Consider the following 24,644-nt stretch of genomic DNA (forward strand, 5'->3'; position numbering starts at 1 on the left):
GTGAAGCTCAGATTATCCATGATAACAGGGAAAGAATTGAATCTCGTTGGGTAATAACTGGAGAAAAGAATGAATGTTTCTGACACTAGGTGGCAGTATAATATAAATACCCAAGTTCTTATTCGTTCTATGACTTTTTCTACTGAATCCTGAAATTTGCTAAACATTATGCATGTGAAGTGGGAGATTCTTTGTGTTTAATTTTATCAATTATAAAAACTTTATCATATTTAGGGCATGAGCACAGGTAATAAATACTATGTAATTATGTACCTCACACATCCACTCCACACTATAATCTCACTTGCATTATTAAGCCTCTACAACATCTGTAGATGTATATATTACTGTATATTCCACTGTGTGTTCATCCAACACCTGTTAAGATGAGCAGCATCTCTGTTCCCCTTGTTAAATGGTCCTCGCTGACATCTGCAAAAATACCTTTTAGTAAACAACTCAGGCTGAGACAGAAGGGAACCGTGCTGCATCGCCACAAACAGCACAGATGCAGTTTTCGTCTGTCAAAGCTATGGATTAATAAGCGTGTTTTTAATTGTTACGGCTCCACTGTGAGCTTTCTTGTGCCTTCCCCCGTTTTGAAAGAAAAAGATGTGGAAAGATACATACATCAGCAGAAGTCCATGTTTTGCAAGCTTGCAACAGTTTCAACACACACTCAAAACCACCTAAGATGCATCCTGAAAACCCATTTATTTATTTTGCTTTTCTTTGAATTCAGAGAAAATCGGAAAACAGAGAAACATTTTAAATGGGTCAGTAAGTTTCATTCCTCAACATGATTTTTCCCTAACATCTACTGGAGGAACTGATCACTGAGAAATGATTAAATTATTCACATTCTGGTTGCATTTTTTCTCCTCTCGTACAGTCAGCCCTGACATCTGAGGCAATTGTGTGTCTGCTTTTCTCTCATGTTTTTTTAGTTATCTGTCTGTCAGATGGACCCGAGATGATTCTCCAGAAACTCCTGAGAGTTTCCAACTATTCCAACTATTTCCCCCCACTTTTTTATCTCAAGAAATGGGTTTCATAGGCTTACACTCCTGGGTTTATAACAAATGTGTCTTCGACTCAGAGTTTCCTATATCCTGGGCCTGACAATTCCCTATCTGGCTCACTGTGGTGTTTAAGTGCTCTGTGACAGAAATTCTGCTTCCAAAATCCTTTCCACATTTTATGCCTCCAAAACACTGTCATATGGCTTTAGGAATATGAAATATCTCATGCATTACATGACAAAAAAATAAATTATTTAACACTGGTGGAAAACTGGGGAAAAATGTATTTATAGACGGATACCAAGATAGCCTTCCTAAATAAGAGATATAACTGGTTGCTATAACGGTATATCTGCACACACATTCTCCATGGACATGCACATGTAAAACACTGCAAAAAAAATTGGGTAAAAGCAAAAATCGACACACACATTTAAACTGTGTATTTCATAAACTTGCACATTTGTTTCTCGAATACAAGGTTGCACCACACTTATGACAAATGACTTAAGAACGTCAGCATCAAACTTCAGACAGTGTTTCTTTAGAGACACACAAGGACAGTGTGACAGGAAGAGGCACTGCCTCACAAGGTCTGATGAATACAGGTTTTAGGAAAATCTCAGTGGTGATACTGACTGACATGTGGTCATTTAGAATAGTAACCCCGTTCTTCTGATTATTATTAAATCCTTTATTTAAACAGGAGGCCTCATTAAGGTTGAGATCTCATTTTCAAGAGAGACCTGTCTACAAAAATAAACATATACAGTTTATAAAGAAATATAAGTTCATGAACATTAAAAAAGACACATAATTCACAAACATACATTATACATTTTCACATTTAAGAAAAGCATGTGCAAATGTGACTGTAAATACATAAGTGTATAATATTCTTATAAAATATTCCAGTGAAATAAGAGAATGTAATTTTATTTTTTTCCATATGTATGCAGTATAGTATTCGAAACCAGTTTTTCCAAGTTCAGTGTGAACAAGAGCTACAGCTAAAGTTAAAATGTCCTGTCACCTGACTTTGCAAATATTGTATTTAAATGTAACTAGAGAGCAAAGGTAACAGGGCAGTTTTTGCATTAGAGCCTTATAAATATAACAACATACAATACCGGACCCTTCTATTTGTTAAGGTGGACTATCCCACCTTTTCAAGTGGGATGCGATGGTGAGTGTCACCTGTGATGAAGCACAATTCACTGTGACACATGGAGTTAAGAGGTTTTAAGGTGGAGGGAGAATCGTGCATATATACAATGTCACCATAATCAAGAGCAGATAGAAATGCAGATTTCACAACGCTCTTTAGAGTAGCACATGAGAAACATGATTTGCTTCTTTAGAGAAATCCAATTTTTTCTTCAGCTTGCTGGATCGGTGTTCCACATCTGGTATCCAACCACAGCCCTAAGTATTTATAACATTCAACTGTTTCAATTTCATGACCATGAAGGGTTTGGATATGGGCAGTAGGCTGGTTACTCTAAGCATACATTTAGTTTTACCAGAATTTAAAACAAGCTTAGGTTTGATGAGAGAGACCTGAAATGTGTTAAAAGCAGACTGTAGATTTGCAATGGCCAGATTATAAAAAGAGCAAGTGGCATATAAAATAGTGTCATCTGCATAAAGGTGTACATTACAGTTTGGGGGGGCAGGGATGATATTGTTTCACAGACACAACTATTATATTGAAAGCCTAGTTTGACATTTTGGGAAATTAGCTTATTTGCTTTCTCGCTGAGAGATGAGAAGATTGACAGCTCTTTCATATATGTAGATTGAGTAGAATGCAGTATACATAAGTAAATAATCTCAGAATATTTCAGCCCCCTTCACTGCGCATAGTTTTCACTATGAGGTTTTGCAACATTGTACAACATTATTCGTGTCATAGTTTTGTTGGTCTTTATCATACTGTGCCATGAGAAAGAATTCGGCCTACTGTTTTTTTGTTTGTCATAATAAAAGTAGTAAATTAGTAAATCTGCACCTGAATCTAACTTTCAAAAGTGGTCATTTAATTACCTTATAAATGGAAGTCGCACCAAAATAGACGTTATAAAAACAAAGAAGGAAGCCTTGAATCTACTGAGAAACTGCCACTGAACATGCTCTCAAACACACAAACACACACACTCAGGTTCAGAGATCTTCAGTTTGACTTTGGCAGTGGGGCCGTCTGTGACAAGGGCACTGGGCTATTAGTCCTCGTTTGCACACTGCTTGGACAATTTATCTATTCAAATAGAGCCCGCTTACTGGGAAACAGCTCCTTAATGAAGAGATGGCCAAGTAATGTGCCATAAATCTATTCTTTTATTCTTTCCCACACACTCATAAATACACACTGCCTGTATGCATACAGAGCCATTATGTACACCTACTTATAAGGGCATACTTAAACACACGGTTTTACACACACACACACACACACGCTCCTCACACACAAGGGCAGAATGATATTATAATGCGCGCTGGAGGGAAGTGAGAGCAATTTTGGCCACGTAAATCAAAAAAGGTCAAAATGCAAATGTCAGCGTTTCCTCCTTCCTTTTTAATTATTCTGTCATGTTCAAAGAGTCGTCGTCAGAAAGGAGCCGTTCTGACAAAAGGAAGGCCTGAACTCGCAGATAAGCTCAATCAGCGTCTCCTCTTGACACTTTCTTCTCCATACTTAGCCTATCTACACTCCTCTCACACACACAGCAACACTTAGCATTACCTCAAAGTAAATTACAATGTCTCCCCACGATCCTGGTGCCAAAGAGATGGTTCGGCAATTACCAGTCAACTGTGGATGTTGAGTCAATTAATTTTCAGTGTGGAGTGTCATCTTGTTAGCTGGTTTTGAAAAAAACTCAGACAGTACAAGATTAAAGTCTATTGGCTGTGATCATATATAGACGTCAGTAACTGCCGACAACTAAAAGCAACACTCGAATACATCTGTAGAGAAAGATTTAATTAAAATTAAATTAGAAACAAATAGAAAGAAAAGAAAGAAAGAACTTCCACTAACAATTAAAAAATTATTTTTGCAACATGCGATATACACTTCACATTAAACCGCTGGGACTCTTATTGCTAGTTTTCCTTCAGCCAGTAATTCCTGGGGTTAAAACATTTCTTTTACTTGTGATTATAAAATGTTTCAAAATCACAATTGATTAAAGTTTAACTGCATTTGTACTAAAGGAAAAGACGACGTATTTTCAACTGCTGAAGAATGTTTTATGTTGATATGATTGCAGGGTCCTGAGGCCTGAGGGTGTTGCAGTCTGTCCCACTGCAGCTCATTATGTCTCTCTCTCTCTCTCGCTCTCTTTCCCTTTGTGACAGGCTACATTATTTGGCATTCATTTTCCATCCATTTTTCTATTTTATTGAATCGAGAAATCTTTTATTGCCCCACTTTCAGACAAGAGCTCACACTTGCAGAGCCACTGGCCGCAACTTTCTGAGAAGTTTTCCATGACTGTACCTGTCAGGGGTGTTTCTGTGAGCAGGTCTGCAGCTCGGGTCACGTCCATGTGAACACGGGTCAGGAGATTAGGATGAGGACGTCGTGTTGCTGTTGAATTGTTCGCCATCTTCATCCAGATGAACTGCACTGATGTAGTTTGTCAATTAGACGATGTTAAAGTTCTCGCAGACTTTATGTCTCCATGTTGCCCCTCAGTGGACACACTGATCCACCTCCACCTAAAGACTCCCTCACTGGTTCGTCTTGGATTCACTGACGGTGGGTTTTATGCTATTACTAGATAAACACTCATGCACTCACACACACACACTCTCTCTCTCTCACCTACACACAAAGACTATCTCTCTCTTTCTCTCTGTCTGTCTCTCTCTCTCTCACACACACTCTCTCTTACTCTCTCTCTCACACAAACACACACAGACACACACTCTCACCGTCTCTCTCTCCCTTACACACACTCTGTCTCTCCGTCTCTCTCTCACACACACACACACACACACAGACACAGACACAAGGTCACAGAGGTACTCTAGCCAGTGAATAACAGGAGGCTGGAGCCGGCCGAGGTGGAGACTGGTCTTGCCATGTGATTCGCCACATACATCAACTCTGTTGAGCAGAAAATTGAAATGGAAATGTGGGCCTTGAAAGAGTGTGGCTTCCATTTACCCCTGGACCAAAGCTAATGATTTGTCATTTCTCTCAGGGGCACAAGCTGCTGCCCTCACACTCCCACTGCACTGGAGGGCTCAGCAGCATCTCCGTCCTCTACTGTATGTGTACACCTTTCACTCGAGTTCTCTTTCCAAGAACTGTATGTTGTTCCTGTTTAACTCGGGCTGAGTCTAGACTGATGCCCTGGTTTTGTGAATACTTCATATATTAATAAAATATGTTCAAACCGGTCTCTTAACTTTCATGAAGTGCATCACAGGGATGGACTAAATCTTATTTTGAGTACCGAGCAGCAGCAGCATTGTTGCCACATTAGATCACTTTCTGTCCTAAGTCTGATCCATTCTTCCATCACTGTGTGTTCCTTGTGTGGACTTTTGCTAATTACTATCTCACCTGACTTCCTAAAGCATTTCTGGTAGAAAACACTCACTGATACAAATGCATTTGGAGCCAAAAGAAGGAACAGGACATGAATGTTACATTACTTGCAAACAAACATGTACCTTTTGCTTAGAGTGCATGGAGAAATAAGAAATTACCTAGAAGGAAACATGAATGCTTTCAGTCCTCTCTATAAACTGGGGAAGTGGTTAGAAAAACAAACAACCAAATAATCCAGACAATTTTTTTCTACCTGTTTTTAAAAGATTTAAAAAAAAACTAAGAAAAATAAGCCTGGTAAAAAAAAATAAAAAATAATAAAAAATAGAAGAAATAATGCTGGCAGGAAAAAAAAATCACTTGCCTCTCAGGGGCTGTTTTCACAGATGTAATTTTCCTGTTAAAAACAAATAATTCCCTTTGCCTTTCAGGGCTTCCATACAGAGCTGCTGAATTAAACCAAGATTAAAAGTTACAAAACTTAAAAGTAAAGATAAGCACAGCTGGTGAAAATGTGAAAAGGGCATCGAACCGGCATTAAATAAAATAAGTAATATGGGATAAAGGCCAAGCTAATCTTAAAGATAAAGTGTGTGCTTTACCTGGGTTTAACCAGTGCAGGTAGCTGAACAGTGACCTTTAAAATCTGAATTAAAGAAAAATCAGGTTATTTAACTTCAGTTCCTGCTGACGTTTATCAGAGTAGAGCAAAGCTTTTCTTTTTTTATTTAAGAACCCCCCCCCCCCCCCCCACTCCTTATAGACTCAGGAGTGCAAGTCTCTCCTGACTGACAGAGGCAGCCAAATTTTACTCTATCTAAAGAGTGAAGTGTGGAGAATAATGTCAACACCCTCATCCATTACATTCAAAACTGCAGTGAAGTGACTGCAGTATTTGAGCGACAGATCATCATCTCATCAGAAACCGGCGCATCTGTAGGATGTCACCTGCTCAGCTTGGGTACTTGAGTCTCAGATTCTCTCTTTTTGGAGATAATGTTTCTCACATTTCAAAAGATGACTTTTAAATATTTTCCTCAGTTTTCTGAATTCACTGTCAGACCAAACCACCTGACAAAGCTGAAACAAGCTATTGAAATATTTGACACTAATACTTTACACAAAGCATATTTGATGTGCAGTATATGGCAGCTGGCTCCTAGCGGGGGAACTGTGTTCAGGACTGAAGTGCAGTGCTTGTATTCTAAAAGATGTGATAATATTAATGTGTGTGTAAACATGTACGGCTGTTAAGACTCAGCAGATGGGCTCTGAATTATTGAAGACCACAGAGTTTCTCACATGTTTTGCTCTGTTGCTGCGTTCGCCGGTCATGACAGTTTGAGTCTGCCTTTGCATGAGCTTTCATCATGTCAGCGGCTTAGTGTTTAAAGCAAAGCTTGATGTGTGATTTATTATTGATCTGATGGCAGGATCTGCTGGGATACTAAACAGACACAGACACAAACACACTTTCACTGCATTTGGAAAATATTCTCTATCGACTGGAAGCCCTCCATGGTTTCTACATCTCCTGCTCTAAACTCCAGACTTTTCTCTGAACTTAATTTATTGACTGAATTTGAAGATTTCTGAAAGGTCGGCTCTCAGTTTTCCTTACCATGATAGCTGGCTCTGTTATGATTAAAACATTAGATCATATTTAACCTTACAGATTTTCTCTCTTTTTCTGAATTGCCAAAACACTAAATTCCATTCTCTGAACCAAACGCTCAGTGGCCTGAACCCATTTATTGAATCAATTACTTTTTTGGCAAAACCATAAATAATTTTCACCTTGTTAGACACAAGTTGCATGTCTCATTTACTGTTTTTGCCAATCTCTCAACACATTTCATTCACTAAAACCTGCTGTGCACTCATGATGCATAATGGTGACCACAGGGGGCAGAGGTTAAACACAATTACAGCAGAGGTCAGAGGTCACAGCTTACACACAACTCAAAACAGGCTTGTTGCTAATGATGTGATGAAACCAATATTAACCAGTACAGAGTGAACAGGTTGTTGAAACAATGGAGGAAAATAATCTGAGTGCTAGAGGTGGAGGAGTGCATGTAAGAGGAGGAAGAGGAGGACCAAGACCAGGGACCAAGACCATGACCATGACCATGACCATGACCAAGAAGATTGTCAAACTACATTTGGTGAATGTAGTTTGTGTTTACAGTTTGAGAAAAGCATGGAAGGTTTCAAGACGTGTGTTTTAGCAATTGTGAAAAACTCTGATGAACAACTAGCGATCTTTGTATCATGAAACTGTTGGTGATCATGTCATGAGTTTTTCCTCCTTAAAGTGTGAAACAAAGTCAACTTAAAGTGATCCTTACAGGCTCTGTAAACACACACGTACACACACTCACAAAACTTGACGCCATGACTTTTCTCCTGGTGTGAGCTCAAGATTAAAACCGACAGTAAAACGCATGAGACGCTTCTGTCTGAGTAATCCAGCCTCACCTTGAGTCTGATTGACACCAAACACACTTGCAATTTGTGTCTGCTAAAATTTTCCTCTCAGCAAGCAAAGAGCTCTACTGAACACAGAGTATGACAGTTACTAGATATATATATATATATATATATATATACTCCAAACTATTGCAGGATGATCACTTGTAAATTGAATAAAAAACAAATGTTTCACCTTCAGTTACCATGACATCCATGCTGACCAGCTGAAAGCACGGCTGGTGTATGCTTGAAACTTTCAGGTATGTATAACATGAAGAGAGGAGGCCTCTGTGCAACATGCATGATTACCACATTACCTTTATGTACATCCCACACTGGCTGTGTTGTTGCTTGTTGTCTGACACCACAGGTGTTCATTGCCCCTTTAGGTTCATTCTGTTCTGTGGGTATAGCTGCATAAGGACGTCCAGAGGTGGAAAGTCAAGCACTTGAGTATTTTCATTTTATGCCACTTTACACTTATACTCTACTATGTTTTAGGGAGTATTGTACTTGTTACTGCACTACATTTCTTATAGCTTTAGTCATACTTATACATACATAGTATAGTCAGACTAAAACTTTACATACAAAACTACAATCACTGCCTCATGGTTGTACACCTCCACCCACCAGCCAAGTTACAAGAAGTCACAGTCTCCCTTTCCTCAATTACAGCGTTGAATAATGACCAGAAGCGTTTTTACAGAACATTATGATGTCACAGTGACGTTGACCTTTGACCACCAAAATCTAATCAGTTCTAAGTCCAAGAAGTCATTAACACCAAGTTTGAAGAGTTTCCCTTGAGGAGATATACATATTGTGTCCTTAAGGCCAAAGGTGAGGTCACTGTGACCTTTGTCCTTTGACCACCAAAATCAAATCAGTTTATCCTTGAGTCCAAGTGAGTGTTTGTGCCAAATTTGAAGAAATTCCTTTGAGATATTGTGTTCAGACGTATGGACAACATGAAAACATAATGCCTGTGGCTCTGGCTGTGCCCAGGGCGGAGCCATAAAAACCCTTGTCAAGTGAAATAACTGTTTTCAGGTCTAGAAATCAGATGTAATCAGAAACACAGTCTGTGAGTTCCAGACTGACAGAAACAGAATAAGTACTTTTACTATGAAGTCAAATTTTAAATGCAGGACCTTCGCCTGTAATGAAGTATTTTGATGTCATTATTTGCGCTTTTTCCACCACTGAGGAAGTCTGACCCTCCATATTGTCATAGCAACAGCTTGTTCAGAAAGGTAATGTGACTGGAGGAAGACGCGCTCATCGTGTCCCGATGGTTCTCATAAATGATTATGGTGAAAAATTCTTGTGGCCTGAAAGCATCAAGACAATGACGCAGGTCATTTCCTTTTTCCTTTATATTGGATTTAAGAAAACTTGACCACATTTTGTCCTGTGATTGGCCAGAAGTGAGCAGACACCCAGTGCATTCTTCATTCTGTGCACACAAAATGAATAAATACTTGTGGACAAAAGAGACCCAGTTGTCCCTGATTCTTTGTCCCTCTACATTCATTCCTTATATTTCAGACAGACAGAGACAGAAACACTCAGACCTTGGTAAGAAAGAATCCCAGCCATGTGCAAAAGTAAACTAAGAACTCTTTTATTCTTTTTTGTTCATTTTATATATATCTATCTTTAGCTGTTTTATTTTTTGTCTACACGAGTCCTTTAAAAGTTTGTCATCATGCTAGGTGCAGCTTCAGTGTTCGAAGTACATGCAAGGTTGTGGTTTTTGTCGGTGTAGGTTTTCACACATCGGACAACTGGAGAGAGGGAGAACAGGGGGGCGGTGGACCCAGAGCGGACACACACTGAGCGCCGCTGGAGTCATCCCAACAAAACAACAAAACAAAAAATAATAAACCCACCACAGACGCAGCTGCAGGGGGGTTAGGGTTTGGGTGGGGGAGGGAGGGGGTGGGGCACTGACCATCATTGAGGATTCACAAAGGGTTAAGCAGAAGCAGTTCAGTTCTTGCTGTGATAGTTGCCATCCGATCCATAAACGGGGACGGTTTTTCATAATGACATCATCAGTTGACATCTTTAGTGCAGGTCAAAAGAAAAACAAAACTCAAGAAGCAGGCAGTCTTTAGGGGGAAATATGTATATATATATTTATATATATATATATATATATATAATCTATATATATCTATATAAAAACCTCAGACAGCTTTGTGGAGAGAGAAGATAACAGGAGACGAGCAAAGACTGGAGGAGCAAAGGGGGAGGGAAACTTAATCAGACTCCTGTTTGTGATGGGGCGACATTAAAGGAGACATCAGAAATATTGCTTGTGACTTTGGTCTGGGTCTATTTGTCAGGGGGCGCTGGATCCCACTGTTTTACCTTCAAGTCAACTCTGGGAGATTCCCCTTTTCTTCTTCTCTAATACTGACTCATAAAACAACCGAATTTAAATGAAAAAGGTACAGATAAGACATCACACGTGTCAGCTAGTGGATGCCACTTTTAGCTCAGGCACCTTACAATGCATATTTTTTTTTTTTGTTTTTAAAACACGGGTGGCTACAACTGGGATGAAGCCTGTAATAACCCCGGCAGTGTTAGTGCCATGCTTTATGGTGCCCAGTGAGTCACACAGAACCACTAATACCTACATAGGAACATGAACATCTTCACTATCCCAACAACAGGGAAAGAGCTAAAACAGTTCTCAAGAGAATGGGATGAATTGATTGTACAGGAACAGAATTTCCCATTTTTGTTGTTCCTTATATGCACAAAACTACTATATTGCAGCAGTAATGATCGCAGGTCACACAATACACACGTGGCCACTGACAGTAACAGATGCACTAAAGAAGCCTGACAATTCAATTTCCCCCCATATTGGATTGAATACAGTTTTTGTACAAATCAAAAAGTACATTGGTCAGTGGATACTGTGTACAAAAACAAATAAATGTTGATCCCAAAAAAAAACAGTAAGATATTAAAAAAAAAAAAAAAAAAAAAAAATTGTAAGGAAATCACTGGGACAAAAACACACATGGACATCATCATCTTTGGTGAAGATTCAACAGAGTATGCTTTAAGATGCCTGAGCACACAGACTGCACGCACAAACACACACACAGACACACACACACTTTCCTACAACTCAGAATAGGAATCAACTGCAGTTACTCGGAAATTTCACTTCATTCACACGTTTAAAACATGAGGACATTTACGCGCTCAGGGTGTCGAACCAAAACACAGAGGTCTTCTGGAGCTACGCAGCTAAGGTGTTTCTGAAGTAGAAGAGAGGAGGACAAAAATGACATCACGCTGTGAGACATTTGGTTGTAACCTACTGGCAGAGTTGATCAGATACTGTGTTAGCATACAAGGTTGAGTCTGTTCACACAGGGACTGCATGGTACCTCACTGCTCCTCCAGAGAGAGAGAGAGACACGTGGAGGGATTACAACATGTTTGCATCTCAAACAATCACTACAGACTGGCATAATGTGGTGTCTAGTGAGTGTAACTTCATATACAGTACTGCATGTGGCACTACAGTACATGCCTCCTATGGATAGTTCAACTGACGGCTATCATGGATCCCTTCCACAAAGTGACATAGTTACAAGATCTGAGAGGTCTGTTTATACTATCATTATTTTCACTGCAGTATTACCCCCGCCCTCAAATGCCCAGTCTTAAGAAAAAAAAAAAAACTGTCCCTGTCCCTCCCCCCCAAAACAAACAAACAATAAGTCACAAGAAATCTAGAAAACAGAGACACAGATTCAAAGCTGCCTGTGGAGGAAGATGCTGGCATTCATTCAAAATCATTCACTGATGGATGCACGGGGCTCTCCACCACATGTTTTCTGCTCTGCAGGCCTCCCAGTTCAGTTCCCATGCAAAGCCATGGCTTAGATCAAGAAAAAAAATACAACGTGCAGCACCTCCCAAAGCTTGTCCCAAGACCCAGGCGAGGGAAGGAGTCACCGTGACCCCCCAGTGTTCAAGTATGAATAAATGAGAGTGGCGTAAAATAACTTACACAACATATGAATGAATGAATGAATGAATAAGACATGAAAACAAACAAAAGTTCACTAAGCTGCAGTGTCACCTGGCCTGTACTGTATATTCTTTCCAGTCAGTGAATCAAACAGGGCGACAATATTTTGTAACATTTTCATCTTTAATACAGGGGCTAACAACATGTAGTCTCATCTAAGCAACGGACCAAATAACACACATTTAATGTTATAACTATTTTATGTTCTCTTTCTTTTCAGTACTAGATTTACATCCCGAAGATTTTGTGCATCTTTAAATTAAAGTTTGTCATAGTTGTTAATTTTAGCAAGTATATATATATATATATATGTATATATATATATGTATATAATTTTTTTTTGTTAGGTCCATACACATTGGATTTACTTAACAAAGATCCTGTGTTTCTAGGCTACATTTCACCCTAAACTGGCTACAATCACTGATCAAGAAGATAGACAAAACTGTATGATTTCAACTTGCACATGTAAAACATGATTTCTCTGGGAAACATAAACAACTGAGTGGTGTAAAAAACATGGATTCCAGTTTTAAAACAGAAAACAAGTAGATGAAAACCACCATCCATTAAAAATCAAAATAAAAAGGAGAAGACATGGTGAGGCTGAGGTCCTCTGAGGAATGAGAATGACGAGCTATGGATGGTTTGTGAAACTACGCACGTTTATTTCCACAAGTACAAAGTGCACGTGCGTGCCGACACATGGGACAGAGGTAAGTGTCTGTGTGGGCGGGCTGTTAATAAGGGGCTCTCTTGCTTTCAGGCCTGGGTCAGGGGGGAAGGAGTGGGGGGTATAGGAATGCCTTGGTCCCTTGACTCCCTCAGGAGCTGAGGGTGAACTGGTCTTGCTCAATGGGCTTTTTGACCCACGCCCCCAGACCGGCCTTGTGGAAGGCCTTGATGAGCGCCTGCTTAGCAGAGTGGTACTCTGAGGCTGCCTGCTTGGCTTCATGGTAAGAGCTGGGCTTGAGCACCTTGATCCGCAAGATGGATGACAGCTGAAAGGGAAAGAGACAAAACGTAAGTAATGTCATCAAAACGATAAAGGCTGGTTAAAGGCAGGTTAAGCTCTGGATGGAGTAAATGTACAGTGGGATCTGTTGTTACCCACATTTCTATGATTCTTCTCTGAAAAATACAAAAACAGCCAGAGGGTGCTGAACTCCTGGGCTTATTCTCCTAGTTTTTGCTAAGCGATCACACATTATCTTTTATGTTCTCTTGTTGTGTTCCTTTTGTTTGACTTCTTGATTTTTATAGCGGTTCGGATATAATGTTGTGGTGCATTACTGCCACCAACTGAAGTGGAGCACAGATCGGGAAATGTGCAGGTGTGGAATACAAGACCAGCATGGACCCTCAGTTAAATAGGAAAGGAAATATGTGCACATCCACACGACCTGAGAAAAGTCTGCAGCTGTGCCTGGACGTAGATGCAGGAAGTATGTCCGTGCCTTAAAGTGATCGTACGGGGTATTTGATGTGGGGTTGTGTGAGGTAGTCATGCATAGTCCAAACAAAGTGAAATTTCGCTTCCTGATTCACTCAGCTGACCTGTGGAGAAGTGCACGCAGTAGGTGTGCTTGTGCGTAGGAATACGGTAGTTCAGTGGGTTGAGAAAAATGTAGTACCAAAGGAGTGTACCAGGTGTTGTTTTGACAGGAAGATAAATTACTGAAAATATTCTAAATGAAACGTACATTTCAACTGATTCTTTGATTGAAACTGTTTCGGTCAGTGTCTTTTCAAAGTGTCCAAAACAGGTTTTTCCTGCTGACCCCTTCCACAGCAGCACATCGCTCTGCTTCTGTGTCGATGCTCCAAGCTGCTTCTCTAAACCAGTGGCTTGCTGATCTGAATCTACTGCAGGTAATACACTGACTATGCATGACTACCTCACACAACCCCACTTCAAATAACCTCAACTATCACTTTAAATCTGGGTAAACTACTTTTCTGTACCGACTGAAATGCTTGATAACAACCGAGCACGATGTACTTACCTTGGAGTGCAGGCGCACCCAGCGACTGTAGAGGGCGTGCTTGCAAAGACGTGAAGCGCGGCCCATGTCATCCTTTCCTGTTGTTGCATTGATCACCTCTAGGGCCTGGTCGCCCACTGTCCAGTTCACACTGAAGTTTGGCGCCTTGCCTGGCTGCCTGGCCTCCGCATTACTTATACCTGAGATCAGAAACAGGCAGGGTCAAGGTCTGAGCAGTAAAAAAACTAAACGAAAATTACTGTATTACATGCTTTTCCTTTATCAGCACTGTTTAAGTTGCAAGAGTCTTTTCCTTAACATTATGTCAAGAGACTTAAGACACTGAAAGAAAAGAGATTGTTTAGTGATGAGATGATTATCTTCTCCTCCTTTCCTCCAGAGTTACTGTGGGAGGCCCACAGTAACTAAAGCTACTGCTCCCCCACTGCATGGACGTATTAAACAATGGATGAGGTATCCAAACATGGAGGCCTATTCCTTCACATGACAGCTACTCCCACTAGTCCAGTATATTGAAACAGCACTTTGTTTCTTTTTGCCATTTATTTTGTGTTGCTCAGTGGAGACAGTACCATCCTCCCAGGAGGACACAGCTTGCTCTCTTCCAGCACATTATGGGACACGGGCCTCTACTGTATCTCAAGCATAAATGGGAGATATATGGATGCCATAAATCCCAGTGTCTTGCTCTGTGTGTGTGTCTGTGTGCGTGTGTGTGTGTGTGTGCCTATTAAGCTCCTTGGTTCCATTTGACAGCACTTGTGGCAGAAGATGATTTAAAGGGGATGAAATCCTCAGTGCTCTAACACCACAGCCCTTCACCGCTAAAAACTTTCTAAAGCGGAAAAGGTTAATAACCCCCTACTATTATCTCCTTTACCCCTGCCACTTAGAGAGCGAGCAGAGAGGAGGAGCAGGGGGAGCTGCACATACAACCAGCCTCATGTCATCACCTCCGATCTAAACTGGATGCTCTCAGAGTTCAGGCTATCGTTAGCAGCTGTGTCCTGCTCTTAATTGTCTTTGAGGAACACAAGCTAACAGTAGTGTTACATATCAGTGAGGATCAGCTTTAGCTCCAGTCGTTTACAATACTGTGAATGGAGCCATTAAGTGTGTATTTAAACCCATTTTACAAGATTTTCCTTTTAAAACAAGGAAGTTGGAAACATTAAAAGCTACCTGTAATAGAGTTTTCAATCAACTTACTTAATCAGCTCATTAGCTTAATCAGCTCGCTAACTAGAGCTGATAAAATTCTCCAGTGCCAGCTGCCACTTCAGGAGACAAAATCAACGGTCGCTGGCTAAAAGTGAAAACCTTGCTTTCGTCTACTTCTGTCTGAAATCAAGCAGCCATTGATTCAAGTACTAAAACAAGCAAGAGTCGGGTGAATACTACTTGGAGTAAGAGTGGTGCAGAAAGAGAACTGGAATAGGGCTGACATTTTTTTCTTGAAATAATTGGAAATAAGGTGGACAAATAAGATGACTGAGGGGTTAAGATTTAAGAGTCAAAACCAAATGTGATTGGTGCAAAAGGATTTGACCAAGGTAACATTTCTTGTAACGAAATTCTAAGCAACTAGAAGAAAAACTGAATGCTATATTTAAAAATGGAAAGTCAGAAAAAAAAAAAACTGGAGCCCTGATCTATATGGCCTTTTAAAAGGTCAAGCCAATGCTGAAAATTTACACAAAATGATAAAGCTATTCAAATTCTTCAGGAACAAGGTAAATGTCAGCTCACATCAAACATGAAAAGAGCAATGACTGTCTTCCTGCTGCAGACTGACATGTGAGGAGGATAAACATGTTTACTGCCTGGGATTACTGTCCTCCTTTTTGCTATTTAGATATCTGGAGATTGATTATCAGATAATTACAAAGTGATCCCCTCAGAGCATGAAAATGTGAACACGATGATGCTTTTGCTTCAACTTCTCTTGTTCAGTTAAAGATTCAGCACCGTGCAGCAGAAAACTTCTCTTCTTTCTTCCTTGTTTCCTATCTGCTCTAGATCAAAGCGGCTTCTTACCACTGAGTAAAGGCCTGTTGAGAGTGAACTGCTGGGGCAGGTCCTCGATATCTGCGATGCGCTGGTACATGGCCCGGGAGAGGTGGTCAGCGTGGTAAAGGCTGCCGAGGATGATGCTGGAGAAGTAGATCGGCTCTGTGAAGTAGCTCATCAAAGAGCCCTGGATGCCCACCACGTTCCACCTGCAGAGGGAAAAACCACAGACTTTAGAGAAGCTTAAAAAGATTCTGTTTTAACTGGAATTCTTTGTTGATTATTCAAGATTTTTTAAATACTTTTACCCAATGAATGAACTTACATTTGGAATAAGTCTAACCTCACTCATCAAGGACACAGGCTAAGTTATTCAGAAGCTCATCAACTAGTCACCAGTCACCAAAAAAAATGTATTTGTCATGTACGTACATAGTACGACATGCAGTGAAATGCTTTGTGCAATCCTCTGACAAGTAGAATAAAAATAGAATAAAATAATTAAGAATAAAACAGAATACAATAGAATCATCAGGCAACACTAATCAAAAAGAGAAAGTCTGGTCGGAGCAGTTGTCACGGCAGCTGTCGCTCGCCGTCATCTTTACAATTTCTTTCATTTCTGATTCGTACAAGTTGAAGTAAAACCAGTATGTGGAACAATATAAAAACATGTAGGCTACTTTTGATAATAAAGTATTTTTAAAAGCAAGTACTCCAGTACTTTAACTAAAGAAAAAATTTGAACAACTTTCACTTGTACTGCAGTAATATTTGACCAGGAGCATCTACACTTTGTGTACTTTGTGTGTACTTTTCCACCTTTGATAGTCACTTAAGACCAAACCAAATACCTTGGCTCACCTCCCAGCACTTAATTCACATTCATAAACTTCAGAAAAACATCAATTACATTCAAATGAGTTACACGACGTACACCTTGATTCCATAGCAACCGCAATCAGTGAAACGCTTCATTTTCATTCGAGTTGTTATTAGAATCTGTCGACTCAAACTGGGGTTCAGAGTAAACACTGATCTGTACGGCCACATTTCTTTGCATTGGAAAGTTCAGAGACCGAATACACAAAGGAATCTGATCATGTGTTTTGTGCGTACAGGAAGAGGTCACACAAACAGCACAAGCAACATGCATGTATATGAGTATATAACCAGCTACTGCAATCTACCACACACAAACCTACAGTTGTGTACACACCAAGGTATCCACTTTCATTTTCTACACACTCCCGTGTATTTCTGTGCTGTGCCATTAGCCACCTCTCCCCAGTCATTTTCCCATTGACATGCTCTGTGAAGCATCGCCTGCCCACCTCAGTGAGGGAGGGAGAGAGAGGGAGAGGCAAGTTGCAGAATGGAGAAAGAGTAATTGAAGAAAATAAGAAAAATCAGAAGTTAAAGAGAGATGAATGACTTAAAGGATATGGTTGGTGTTATATATTATTTGCCCCTCAGTACCCTCCCCTGCCCTATATGAGGTGTTCAGCCTCAAGCCCATTAAATTGCTAAATGTAAATCTTTAAAGGATCAGTGTGTAGGATTTAGAAGGATCTATTGGCAGAGATGGAAGATAATATTCATAATTATGTTTTTATTAGTATATAATCACCTGAAACTATGAATCATTGTGTTTTAATTAGCTTAGCTTGGTGTATTAGTACATAATTACAACAACAAGATGAGATGTGGAAGAAATGACAGTGCCAGTGTTGATGGTACTGAAGGGACATGTCATCCAGTTTCCTGATGTGTTTTTAACCGCTTTTAGACAACAACAGCACACAGGAATAAATATGTGAGGCTTTGGCTCACGACTAGTAGTTAGTTGAATAGATTCACTACTGGTTTTGGTTTTTTTGTTGGATTTTGTTGATATGAAGAAAAATATTGATCATAGCTAACCTTTACCCTTTAGGGTAGGGAACAAAATCGACAAAAACAAGACACTGACAGTGATGATGAGCTCCTCTCACTCCCCCTTTCACTTCAGGCAGACTGACAGAGAGTGTGAAATTACCAAAAATGGACCCACAACAATGAGGAATATGCACGCATACTATAAGTCCCCAGGCCACACAGAGGGTCTATTGTTTCCATATGCAATATTCCGTGTGTGTGTGTGTGTGTTTGAGCAAGTGTGTGATATTGTTTGTCAAGCTGGGGGAGGGCAAAATGAAATCTGAATTCATAGCTGCGAGCAGTAAGGCACACGCTGAGCACAGTCAAACAGCTTCATAATATTTTGGGCCATGCACAAACTGCAGTAACACACAAACGCACACCTGCACATTTTTTCATCACACCAGGGCTACACATATATATCTGAAAGGACTCCGAAGGACGCACACGGTGTGTAAAAGAACCAGAGACGAACAAGCGCACACATTTTGAGTTATGTTTTCAGAGGCATTCAATTTCATTCCCGTCAAACATCTCTGTATTTCTTTGTTCTTATTTTATTCAATATCATGCACTGTGCATCTACACACATATACAGCGCACACACACGCGCTCGCAAATGTGAGAACAAGGTCACAACAATTCAGGAGTCCCACATGATCAGCTGTTAGAGGGAAAAACGACGAGAGAAAACAGGACAAACAAAGAGAAATAACCCATGTCTGTTTGCTCAATCAAACAGCTGGGAACGACGGACACGGGGCGGAGAACTGCTTGTTCTTGCTGAAGATGCGGCTGAGCATGTAATCAAAGGAAAATGAGAGGAGAGAAAACAACGTGCGAGGAGAGGACCCTGAGGGTGTGGTCAAAGTGTCCCAGTCAGTGGTGCTACAGAGCAGCCTGCAATCAGTGACACGGGAACAGAAGCAGATCAGCAACAGGTTCCTGACCTGGCTGATGGCTGTGTCATAAGAAGTCGTGAGTGAGTGAGTGAGTGAGTGAGTGAGTGAGTGAGTGCGAAGCCTTGCATAATGGTTTCTCACAGTAGAGCAGAGATGCTGCTGCTGCAGCTGCAAGAAACCTGATTCAGATTCTGAGATGCTTCACTGTAAAGGGTTAATTCTCTGATGCTCTGTATCAACTCTGAACTATAAAATGTGTCAACTTTAAAATATTTGATGTTTGAAGGTGTTGTCTGGTAAAGCCTGGCCAGAAGCCCCCCCCCCCACGACTACATGCACGTTTCTCCAACCTATTTTGCCCTCTACTGACTTGGATCCTTCCACTTGGGACAACCACACAAAATTTGAATCACTAGTAGCAGCACTGACACGCTGAAAGTGCAAAACCTCTCGCACAGTGCAAACAGCACCCACTACACAGAAGACATCTCCCTCATCAAATACACACTCAGCATTCAATCACTCTGTGCGTTCAGGCAAGGTATTGCCATCGAGAGGGAAGAAGAGAAGGAGAGGGGAAAGGGCTCGTGAGAAGAGTTATGGAGAAGTTTTATCGTTCATCACGAGGGAGGCTCAGTGTTGCCTTGAACATGGACAGAGACTAAAGACGCTATGATCTGCCTGCAAAAATGGCCCCAGGGACAGAGGATCCATCAATTCAGCTGTCCCTGACACTCCCTGAAGGAAATAGACTTGAAATGACAAAGCAAAGAAATAATGCAATTCATTGCACAATGAGTAAATAAACACATGAAAGAAGTAACATGGCTAATAATGGTTTAAGCAGGAAGTTCAGGCTTTCTGCAGTGTTCATTAAAATTATATTTAAGACTTTTTAAGACCTTTCGAATACCACAAATAATGTAATTTAATATTACATAATAACATTATATAAAAAATTTTCAAGGTCGTAGCAGTTTAAGAATGACACAAAAACAGTTCGCAATATCATTATAATATAATATAATAATAAAATATTATAAATTAGATGGAGATATTTTAGAACCTAATTACCTTGCGATCTTGTCACTGCAGGACATTGTGAGTAACCTCTCTCCTTGCAGCACCCCGTCCCAGGTCTGGATGGTGTTGCTGGACCTCACAGGGATGGTGCCTTCCCCTGACTCAATTTTGGTCCTTAGCTGGCCCCGTGCTTTCCGGTTAGGATGTCTGTCTCCTTGGTCTGAGTGAGACAGGACGGGAACAGACATAAGAGAGAGATACACATAAAAACACAAAACTTTAGTGGAGATCACTGACTGACTCCGTGTGATAAGCCAAACATGTCAGACTAACGCTGGGGGCGCACAGGATGGGATGCGTGGCGTGTGTGTCTCAGCTGCTGTCACTGATCTGCTGTGGAAAAACATGTGTGTCTGTGGCATCGCTGCTACTGCCAGCTCTATCTGTGCACATGGAGTTTGAAGGATACTTGAATGTTGGATTTCTCATCATTTTTAAGTAATTTCTGATTTATTTTTGGCAGAAAATGTAATTAAATTGCCACTATCTCCACATGCAGCCGCTAAAATGGTTAAAAAAATATATCTATATTTTTTTATGCCTGTGTCATATTCAGATCTATTTTTGCTGCAAGATGCATCACACCTGAAAAATAGGCGAGACGCCAAACTTCTAGATCATGCGACGAAGTCACTAAGCGAGAGACGTACATCTTCCACAGGCAGCGCAACCAGTGTGCCAGAGCCCTAATGGTTGGTTTATAAAACCAGTCATTAGGCAATTTATAAAACTAACACCTCCTTCTCAAAATGCTAATATTTACAAAAATCTCAACATTAGAAAACACATTACAAGAAAACAAAAAAACAGCTTCCACACAAGCATAACTTGTTATTTTTATTATGTTATCAATGTTTTCTGCTGTTTCACCAGCAGGCGCCATCTATTCAGTGACTAATTGAATGTGGCTGTTTTCTATTCAGTCTGCCATGTGTAACGGAAAACACTCTGACAAGAGTAAGAGGGAGGTTAATCAGTCAGACAGTGTGGGTGGGCTGGGCTGGTGAATGACTGATAGAGACAGAGAGAGAATGACAAAAAGCTCTAATTACCAGAGCCTTGTTTAAATGTGTCTGTTATGTGTATTTGGACATTGGAATACAATTCTAATTAAATGAAATCAAGCATAAGAGGAAAACCTACAAATTTAATTAAATAACATAAACTTGCTGAAGCTGAACCCTGAACTAAGACGAGACCACGTTAATAACATGTTGGCCAAGCAGAGGAGGAGGGATGACGCTGGTGTGAGGCTGTGCGATCGGTGCGAACCTTCCACTCCGGCCTCGTGTGGGGAGAAGATCCTGGCGTCTCCACAGGGCGAGGTGCTGATGTAGAGGTGGAACTGAACGTTGTCCTTTAACCTGTAGCCCCCCTTTTCACAGTGCATGAATATCGACTTCTGGTACTCCTCCTTGGTGTTGCTATGACGACAGACAAATGGCAATTTCAATACGTGGCTGCCAAACAGAGCTGAATGTCTATTTACTTTTTTTTTTTTTTTCCACTGTAGCTCATTTAACTGGACATAAAATTAATTAAATTAGACACAGCAGAGAGCAGTGTAAATAGATATGATTAGATTATCAATACAAGCAACACAACATAACACTACAGGCAAAACACTGTGCTGTGCTTATAGAAAAGAACTTTTACACCGTCTACTGACCTGAGGAAGAACTCCAGCTGAGTGTAGAGGTACCTGATGAGCGAGCGACGGGCGATTATCTCAGCGTGGCAGTCATTGAGCGCCAGGCCACGGTCACTCATGTACTCACCGTTGATGCATTTGGTTCCCGTGGAGACACAAATGACCTGTGCTTCCTTAACATCTGTCCCTGTTGGGTGGAAAGAGAACAAAGACGTATTAGTCAGTGGATTCAAAAACCCTCAAAGTACATGCTGTACATGTGCCTTGAGAGGTCAATCTGCAATGATTTGCAACCTGGTTGGAAAGTTGTTCCTGTAGCAAAAACACGATGACCTTAAAGTTGACAAAAGGATTGAAATATCTGACTCAGCTAGTCGCTAACTTTGTATGTCTGCTGTTTGGAGCTGAGCAGGTAGTGCACAGTGGGTTTTAGAGCCTTTTCACTGAGAACTGCTGCCTGCTGCAGCCGACAACAATGCAGGAGCCCTGAGAATGAACCCAAACAGTAAAGTTATCAGTTGAACAGCTCAACAATGAGCCGCCACTCGCTACAAAGCTCTAAAACTGAGGGGAGCTGAAGATTCGGGTTATAATTCTCAGTAGGTTCATCACTACAAATGACCCATTTTACATTGTCACACTGCTTTCTCATCAACAATTGATAGGTTGTTATAAAATTATCCTTTGCAGTCATTTTAAATAAAAGTAGAAATGCTTCACTTTAAAGATACTCATTTACAAATAAAAGCCCTGCATTAAAATGTTTCTGGACAAACAGTGCACAAGTATGAACAGCAAAATGCATTTAAAGTAAAAAAGATCTAAATACAGAACAATGGCCCCTGTTACATATTTTATTATTATATTATTTACAAAGACGCATTAATGGCTAAGTTGCATTTTAATGTCTGGTTAGTCAAGGTGAAGCTATTCTTATCTATTTTATATACTGACTACTTTTTTTAAGTGCATCTAAAATTTGCATGCAAAATTGTAAAATGTTTAATTAGTGGCATAGAAGGCTAAAGGGGTAAATTTATAAAGCATATAGAAATTTACACATCATTTGAGTAAATGCACTGGAAGGAAAACTTGCACACTGGTGCTCAGTCATGAATATTGTCATTTGCTTTCAGGGCTCGAAACCTGGAACACTCAAAAATTTACTGGCACTGCTGTATTTTCTAAGCATAAAAGCACCAGCCATCTCTTTCCCTTAAAATCTACCTGTTGTCATGACGACCCCTGCTAGGACTTTCCGTCGTGCATGGGGGGAGGTGAAGTTGTCTGTCAGCTCACTGAACTTATCCACCACCAGGCGTGAGACAGCATCAGCCAGAACCTGGAATCACATTCACACAGACAGACGAGTGCAGACACACACACACAAACGCAGCCACACAAACATGAGCCTGTGTCAGATATGTCAGCTTACAAAGCACATCTGATGTTATCCTCCCTTAGAGCCCCATGTACCTGTCACTGTGTTCACGTTCAGCTCCAAACAAGAGTCAGAGCGTTGAAACTGCAACAAGTGAAACTGGGTTGACCCCCTGAGGTATACCTAACCGTCTTTCAAGCAACGCTGTTTGAGTTTGGCATGACAGTTATAATTTACCATGTCGCTCCTGGCGGTGAATCACAAAAAGCAAAAACCAAACAAGTAAACCTAAGCAACAGCTGTGAACAAATACAAGTGTTTGTCCAAACTCTTGAGGAACCTTAACTGAACTTATCACATCTTTTCTTCTTGGACAGTCAGCTCCTCTCATTGGCTCTTTATCCATTGCTAATGTGATAGAAAATGACGACAACCAAGAGGAGAGATGACGGCTGGATGACCACTAATTAAAGAGATTAGTCCAATATTACTTCCCTGCTACTTCGGAGTCAACCACTCGTAGCCAGATCATTTGACTTTTGAATGCCAAGGTCGTCTATGGTGTAGAAATCAATGTAAATCTCTAGAGGTGCAAAAAAGAGTGACAGTAGAGATCACTTTTGCACAAAAAAACATTTAAGTCTGAATAATGTTCCTTTCAGGAATGGATAAAAGAATTTGTTTTCCTCATTGCATGCCTCTTGCATGCTCCACAAGCATTTTAAAGGATTTTCTGTTAGAACATTAATTAAAAAAAAACATCTTAAACTATAAAGCAAAAAACTAAAGTTAACACATTATTTGCAACTGCACTGGAATCTAACCATTTTTCCCCATTAGTGCCTTTCCAGATGGAAACGGGCTGTAGAAATTAAACACCAGGCGACAGCAATTAGTGGGGTCGCTATCGTTAAAATGGTATGCTTGCCGAATAAATCAGCTGACAAGTAGAAAAAAAAAAAAAAGGCTTTGAGGAGGGGACTGTGGACAGTGTGTCGTGCTGATTAGCTTTGCTGACTGTGTTATCTCTCCTCACACACCGACATGGCGCTGACAGTCACCACTACAGTGGCATCTAAAGTGACCACCAGCCTTTAGTCCTTGCGAACCTGATTTGAATGAGATGTTAATGAAAAATCTACTTGAACAGCAGAGTTTGACAGGTAGAGCAGTTTGGAGCGGACCTCCTTGCAACTCAAAGGACAGGTCTTGTTTGCATTTCCTGTTTAGCTCCATCAGAGCTTCAATGACATAAAAACAGCCATTCGATCACTTTGGAAGTGGTACTCATTAGGGAGAAGGGTGTAGTTCATCTGATAGAAGTAAGACATGGACCAGGTGCTGGTATCATGATTATCTGGAACCAATTTGTAGTGTCTTAAAATGTTATCTTCAAAGCTTCACCCACTTGCAAAACCTGTCTCAGTCTTTGTGATTTAATCTTCTGTCCCTCTTGACTCTTTTAATTTTAATTAGTGTTTCAAGTCTAGTAAATGTTCCATTGGCAGCTTTTATGAAGAAATTGATGACGGGCAATGATGTGCTTGATATGGCTCTGGAT

At 40.5% G+C, this 24,644-nt stretch overlaps 1 protein-coding gene across 5 annotated transcripts in view; it reads right to left on the reverse strand.

Annotated features, from left to right (window-relative positions):
* Positions 1–9,672: 9,672 nt before the first annotated feature.
* adarb1b (adenosine deaminase RNA specific B1b) overlaps positions 9,673–24,644 on the reverse strand; it is a 108,483-nt gene continuing 93,511 nt past the window's right edge. For all 5 annotated transcript variants that reach the window (XM_071490626.1, XM_071490533.1, XM_071490446.1 and 2 more), the window contains 7 exons: positions 22,930–23,044; positions 21,721–21,889; positions 21,324–21,475; positions 20,043–20,211; positions 16,174–16,355; positions 14,137–14,315; positions 9,673–13,131 (listed from right to left, as the gene is read on the reverse strand). In XM_071490626.1, coding sequence (XP_071346727.1) covers positions 12,955–13,131; positions 14,137–14,315; positions 16,174–16,355; positions 20,043–20,211; positions 21,324–21,475; positions 21,721–21,889; positions 22,930–23,044 — 1,143 coding nt within the window. In that variant the 3' untranslated portion in view covers positions 9,673–12,954. The remainder of the gene's footprint in view (positions 13,132–14,136; positions 14,316–16,173; positions 16,356–20,042; positions 20,212–21,323; positions 21,476–21,720; positions 21,890–22,929; positions 23,045–24,644) is intronic.

This window comes from Trachinotus anak, unplaced genomic scaffold (assembly GCF_046630095.1).
Source record: "Trachinotus anak isolate AG129_WGS33_773 ecotype Australia unplaced genomic scaffold, CSIRO_AGI_Tana_v1 ptg000001l, whole genome shotgun sequence".
NCBI lineage: Eukaryota > Metazoa > Chordata > Actinopteri > Carangiformes > Carangidae > Trachinotus > Trachinotus anak.